The sequence below is a fragment of the Marmota marmota genome, unplaced genomic scaffold (assembly GCF_001458135.2).
Source record: "Marmota marmota marmota unplaced genomic scaffold, marMar, whole genome shotgun sequence".
NCBI lineage: Eukaryota > Metazoa > Chordata > Mammalia > Rodentia > Sciuridae > Marmota > Marmota marmota.
The window spans coordinates 10,221,395-10,228,354 of NW_025999999.1; the positions used below are offsets into that span (position 1 = coordinate 10,221,395).

General features: G+C 41.7%; 1 protein-coding gene across 1 annotated transcript in view; it reads left to right on the top strand.

The window, feature by feature from the left end:
* The window catches only part of Sorcs3 (sortilin related VPS10 domain containing receptor 3), a 578,947-nt gene extending 576,385 nt beyond the window's left edge, over positions 1-2,562 (top strand). Inside the window, exon 27 of the mRNA XM_015494901.2 lies at positions 645-2,562. Within this exon, the coding sequence (XP_015350387.1) occupies positions 645-709 (65 nt within the window). The 3' untranslated portion in view covers positions 710-2,562. The remainder of the gene's footprint in view (positions 1-644) is intronic.
* Positions 2,563-6,960: the final 4,398 nt, after the last annotated feature.

Sequence of the window (6,960 nt, forward strand, 5' to 3'; positions counted from 1 at the left end):
CTTTTGGCCACATAAAATTGACAGACTTTTTCCCCTTAGAATTCAATCAAGATTAGAAGTTCTGGGGTTGCTGCAGGGCAGGGATAAAGCCAATTATCCATGACTGTTGGATTTTTTTGTTTGTTTCCTATAAAGCAAAAGCATTATATGTCCTTGTTAATAGTCACATGAATGCAGAATCTGACATCGGATAGCCCTTGCTTTGCCACTGCACTATCTCTGGGGCCTCTCTGTGCCACGTATTCCTCAACTGTGAAATGGGAATAACAGGACCTAAGATTCTATGGAATTTCTATCTAGTGTCTGAGAATCTATTTTGAGATTGCTGTGATCATCAAATGCTGCTGTCAAATGCTCACTGCCCCACAGTGAGTGTTGGTACATGCTACCTATTGCTATTGTTCTCCATAGAGCGTAAACATGGCAGCCCATGTGTGGGTTCTCCCTGTGATTGTGTGAGAGGTGGTGGGTACTACACATGGATGAGATGAATTGGTGAGCTGAGGGGAATATCTAGGAGCCCTGTTTATTAAGTACCTAATAAGTACCTATTCCACGTGGCTTAATATTTAATAATGAATAAAACGAAGGTCCCCACCCATGTTGAACTTACATCCTTTATGTCTGTCTTCTCTCCCCTGCAGGAGGCATCACAACCATTGCGAACAGCGAAAGCACAAAGGAGATCCCCAACTGTACTAGTGTTTAACACCAACAAGCCACGTGGTCAACCACCTTTCTGACTTTTTATTTTTGATGACTATTATTACTATTATTATAGAAAAATGAAAAATGTCTTTTTTACCTTTTGTTTACCAAGGGCCCCCTCATAAATCCCAGGCAGATGCTTAGCTTTGGAGAAAAAGGCATTCTTAGCTGATTAAAACGAGACAAAAAGAATCAATGGCTGTATTTGTGCTAAAGGCAAAGGATGCATCTTCCCACAGCCTCCTCGCTTTATTCTGCCATTTGTAACGCAAAGACTCTCTTTTTCCTTGTGGTGTCTCTCTCGCGCTCTCTTTTTAAAATTCAAGTTGGGTTTTGGCTTTTCATTAATCTGCTATTACCCCCCCCCAAGGTCACCAACACTCCCATGCCCTGGCACACACTCATAAAACACAAATCATTTCCCAGTTCGATCTGCAGGAGGTAGGTTGGTGGGGAGTGGACTTAGCTGCAGGAAGCGTGCACACCTTTCTAAAGAGGCCCTGCCTCGTGCATGTCCATAGCGAGGCTGCAGATGGCTTATTGTACATAACATACAGTGTAAATAGCTTTTTATTTCCTGAGAAATAATTTAATGTTTAGTAAAAAAGAAAACAGAAAAAAGAAAGATGCGCGTGTTGGCTTACGCACTCACCCTTGGAGCTGCCCCACCCCAGGCCTGCTCGATGTGTTGGGTTCTGGATGCTCTTCAGCTGTCTGTCACACTTAACTCTTGTACCTCCGTGTCCGCACCATAGCTGGTTTCTACTTATGTATATAAAGGGGGGCGGGGGGAGGGCTTCTTTGGGGTAATTGATAAAGGAAGGACTCTAGTGACACCATAAAAGAATGACATGGAAGACGTTGCAAGATGAGGTCCACGAGAGACTGCAAACGAGATCCAGATGGTGAGGCTTCCTTTCTAAAAAGAAAAAGGTTGAGCATATTGATCAGCCTGAGAAAACGGTCCTCTTGAAAGAAGCCACGCAGTGGATCTTGCTTTCTCATTAGATCCCATGGAATGTATGATGCTTATGGCAAATCCTCAGGCTACTCTTGGCTGCAAAAAGTCCCCTGGGCACTAATTGAACCCAGTGAGTGCCTCTTGGCATGAGGAGAGTAGAGAGATTGGACGGGAGGAAGCGTTTGTGGAATCCCGAGTCCATGCGAACCCTGCAGGCCAAATAGAGGTCTAGCCTTTAATGATATTAGTCAAAGACGATTTTAGCAAAGCTGTGCTATTTGCTTGTCAGATGTACACAACTTCCTTAAAATGTCTGCCTTCAGTTCCCTTAAGGTAGTTCTTGCCTCTGGGGTGAGCGGCTTTCCAAGCCCCTATTTGCTTTTCCAGCTCCTCAGCCCCTTCACACATTCGACATACCAGTTCTTTTCAGTAGGTCACTGTAAGCCATGCTGTTAGACTGGTTTTAGTTTCAGGCTCAGCCTGAGCACATTTGTTTAAAGAAGGATATACTGTATATATATATGGAAGGAAAGGCCACGTTTTATACCTGTTCATTTTTGTGGGATGTCTTTTGCATTTCTCTTTGTGAGATACAGGGAGAATGCAACATAGAGAATCTCAGCTGGCGACGGCACAGATCAGTATTGGGAGTGCTTCTGAAGATCCCACTTCTTTGTTTCAGGGGTTAAATGGGCAGACAATTGCAATACTTGTACTAAACACTGGAATACGAATGCATGAGTCATATCTATATATACAGTATATGTACATATACTGTTCTTGGTTTTATTGTTCCATTTGAATATTTCTACTGTAAAAAAAAAAGACAGTGGTTTTGAAATTGTTGAAAATAAATGTATTTTTGTACATCAAAGCTACACACTTGACTGAGCTGTCTCTCTTTGGGCAGTTTACCTATTCTGTCCACAAACATTGCTGCAATACTGTTATATGCAAAAAAAAATGGCTTGTAAAAACAGATATTTATCTTTCACTCATGATTCCGTCCTCAGGTTGGCTGTGGCTGGGGTGAACTCAGTAAGGCTCGCTGGGCCAGCCTGAATTCAGGATTTGGGTAGTTTGAGTTCAGTCCATGAGTCATCATCACTCTGGGACCAGGATCTATCTGAGGATGGATGGTAGAGTTCCAAATGGGGCCAGCAAAACCCCTGAGGCCTCAAGAGACTTGCTCAACCCAGTCATTCCATTTCCCTTTACTCGCATTACATTGACAAAAGAAAATCACATGGCCAAGTCCAACATCAGTAGCTAGGGAAATAGGTTTTCCTCCTCTGGTGCATGGCACAATTCTTCTAAAAAATTTCATAGCAAAAGGTACAGATGAATAGTCCTAATATATGGAGTGCATGAAAAATCGAGAACCCTAATTCAACTTATTATACCTGTTCATGTTCTACAGCTCTAGGAAGAGTTTTTATTAAATGACCCACTTGAACCAGCATCCAAGTTTCCCAACCAAATGTGTGTATCCTGGCTTTCTGAGCAGAACTCTTGGCAACTGCAGGGCCTTGGAGTCAGGTACCAGTTACCAGTGAGTGGTAGAGACCGAACTCCAGTTCAGGCAGTGAAGATGTAAGTGGGGGAAATGAAAACAGGAGAGGAAACCAACAAATTTGACCCTCTTCTTCCTGCTGTTTGATGAATAAAACCAACAGCAAATCTCCGCCTTTAGGCCTTTGCTGAATGGGCAGCTCCTCTCCACACTAGGTAGTAAGGGGATGTGGACAAAGCATTCAGAACAAGGTCTGTAAGTTGGATGATTTTTATTCATTTCATGTTTAAAATACATGATAAATGTCCTTAGATCCCAGAAACCCAATAAGCCAGAAAGTTTTGTTCAATAATTTGATATTATGTTTTGGAAACTAGTAAACTATTCTGGAATAATGTTTCTTTCTTTTTTTGCGGGGGGGGATTACTGGAGATTGAACTGAGAAGGACTAAACCACTGAGCCACATCCCTAGCCCTATTTTATTTTTTATTTAGAGAGAGGATCTCACTGAGTTGCTTAGTGTCTCACTTTTACTGAGGCTGGCTTTGAACTCAGGATCCACCTGCCTCAGCTTCCCGAGCTGCTGGGATTACAGGCTAGAATCCTGTTTTCTAAACTCAAACTGAAGATAAAAGATAAAACAGGTATTTTTATTTCCATTTAGGACATTATATAGAAATTATGGATGATTCTTGGCCTAACTTTCTTTGTGCTATTGTCACCTTTTCAAATTTTTACAGTCTACAAGTTTCTTTCTCAGATATTGAAAAGGTTACTTAGATATCTCAAGAAAGATGTAGTAGACTTTTTTGGTCTAATGATTCATAACTCAAAGTACCTATACTACTTTAATGAATTTTTAATTTGGAATTTCCTAAGTAATAATGTAAAATATCTAATATTCCTATCTCAAGGTAAAGATGAATTTTTTAAGTACATAAGATTTAGCTTCCCAGTGGGATCTCAGTTCTCCTGCTAATTTAATGTCTGGGTTGGCAAAGGTGCTGCACCAGATTAAAGATAATGAAAGGGAAATAAAGCAGTAAGTAGAACAGTCTGAGTCAGCTGGATCATTTGAGCCAAGTCATGGCTAAGAATATAGACTCTGTGTCCACCACCAGCAGGAGTCTGTCATATTTACTGGTAGTGGACAGAGGCAAAGGCAGAGGGTAAATTGGCTTTGTTTCTATTTCTTTTCTTTTTTATTAAATTTTTTATTCTAATTTGTTATATATGACAGCAGAATACAATACAATTCATATTACACATATAGAGCACAATTTTTCATATCTCTGGTTGTATACAAAGTATATTCACTATGCAGGGTTCTCACCAGTGAGGACCCTTCTCTAAGGCAATTCTAGACCTGATAACTAAGCCTGCAGACACACGCTGTAGCTGGAGCCACCTTGTCAGCACCGTAAATAGATTCTCCCACGATTCTCACATGCATGGAAATTTGAGGATAACTGCTTTATCCACCACTAAAATAGCTCAGGAAGAGAGGTTGGGCAGAAGTCACCTTCCCCAACTCTATTACCATGAGACAGGCACTTTCATGTGGAGAAGTGAGAACAGCTTCCAGATGTGCTCATTTCCTCCTGGGCAATAGCTACAGAATTTTGAGAGTCACCCAACTGTGTTATCTGGGACAAAAGCACACTACTAGTCAAGGAGGTGATGGATCATGCCTTGGAAAGAAAATCGAGCCCAGAATTAGGAGTTCTCTGAGTTTCAGCAAGTTGTTCTGGACCCTATTTACTCTATGGCCTGACTTACTGGCCTGTTTTGATTTCCAGAGATGTGAGAATCACATTGCCAATTTCAAAAGCATTGAGAGCTACTAGGTGTCCTAAGGGGAACATCCTCCCTCTGCAGAGGGGTAAATGAGACGTAGAGAGGAATGTGACTTCCCTGATATTATAAAGCAAATCACTGCAGAGCTAAAGATAGAATCCATGTATTCTTTATGATAAAGCAAGGCTCTTTCTACCACATAACTCTTTAGAAATGCAAAACTGACTGCAGGTCATTGAGAGTCACTAGAGAGCCCAACGGTTGTGCCAATATGTCTCCCACACTTATAATGTCCAGAAGGGATAAGAACGTAACATCCAATGTATGCTCATCATTCAGTGGCTCAAAGCCCTCTTCCTGCTTTGCAGCCCATGACCTGATTGCCCTCTTCCCCCTTTGCACTGAAATAGGCTGTTCAAAAGACAGCTGCTGGGCCCCAGCTCATGGACAGGGCTGCTCGCCTTTGAAAGCTATTGACATTGTTCAGAGGGAAGATGGCCAGAGAGCAAATGCACACAATGGAATTTCCTCATCCTGACATGTATCAGGTTTTTCCAAATCCTCCTGTCTGTCCCACAGTATAGCCAAAGGGGACCAGAGGTGGCCCAACAATTACCTCCCAAAGCTCTACCACATCTTGGTGACTTCTAAACAAACTTCAATTACCTTTTTTGTTTTGGGAGAGTTAACACTGTGTTTTCAGAACATATATCATGATGAGATACAAGTTTATTCAGAGAGGAAACAATGGAACATTGTATTTTTTTTAAAGGTGCAAACTGTCTGCAGGAATTCAATTCATTTGGAAACTAAAGTCTCAATAATAGTTGGATTCACTCCTTTTTCAATTATCTGAGTCCCAGAGGGGTACAATGACATAATCAGGGTCCATATCTCTATTTATAAATTGATTATAATGACATCTAATTCACAGGGTTGGAACCTGGATTAAACGAAACCATTTGGGTAAACACATACAAATAATGAATGGGTTCTGAAAAGCTCTCGGTCGGTTGCACTGTCTCCTTGTTCATACAACACAGTATCTGACCTCGAGTTTAAAAATGATGCAATCAGCCTCTCTCTTAGGGCTGTATCTCCATGGAGGAAAATAAATCAGAATGACTGGAGAGAGATTCCAGCTCCCTTTCAAGGAAGAGCATTTTGGTTAAAATGTACTACTTACATGTGGATCCCAAACATCAGTGCTGCTTTTATTGATTTCTTTCCTAATGTAACTGGTCTAATTTTGCTTGGGCTATAAGGAAGGGACAAGAGATGGGCTCCTATCTTCTGGGCTGCCAGGAATGCCTCATTAAACCGAAGACTGGAGGCTCTCAGTCTCTGAAACCTGCTCACTCTTACCACGTGGGGCTGCCCTGGATACAGTTTTGCTAATGGGTTTGGCTTTGCCTGACCAGGCAACTTGTCTCAGGTGTTTTCAAGTCTAACTTGCATCCCATTTACTCCCCTTTCTCAAACAATGCTTTTGGGATGACATGCATTTCCAGGTTCTGAGGACCCACAGAGTTTCTCTGAGAGTCACTGACTTAGGTTCCTTTGTGCACACTCAATGAAAAACAATCTGATAAAAACATTATTTGTGGACATACACCTGCTAGGCACTCAGGGGATCTGAATTCCTGGTTCCAGAGTGCCTTCAGTTTGGTCACAGTCAAGGAGATCTGCTCTAGAGAGTGCATGGAAAAATGCAGATTCTTTTCAAAATGTCAGTGAGGACAGGAAAATTGATCATGACAGGCACACATGCTATCAGTCATTACAGCCTAGTCTCTGGGGAACAACATTGTTTGCAGCTCTACTGGAAATGAACCAAATAAAGTGGGGCCTTCAGTGATTTGCTCCTGAGAAGATCAGATGTCTGTCTGGTCCCCCAAAGAATAGAGATTTCATTCACTGAAATGCTTGTGTCCAAATTGTCCTATGTGCAGAAAGCCGTAGGGCTCCAGAGATTTCGTA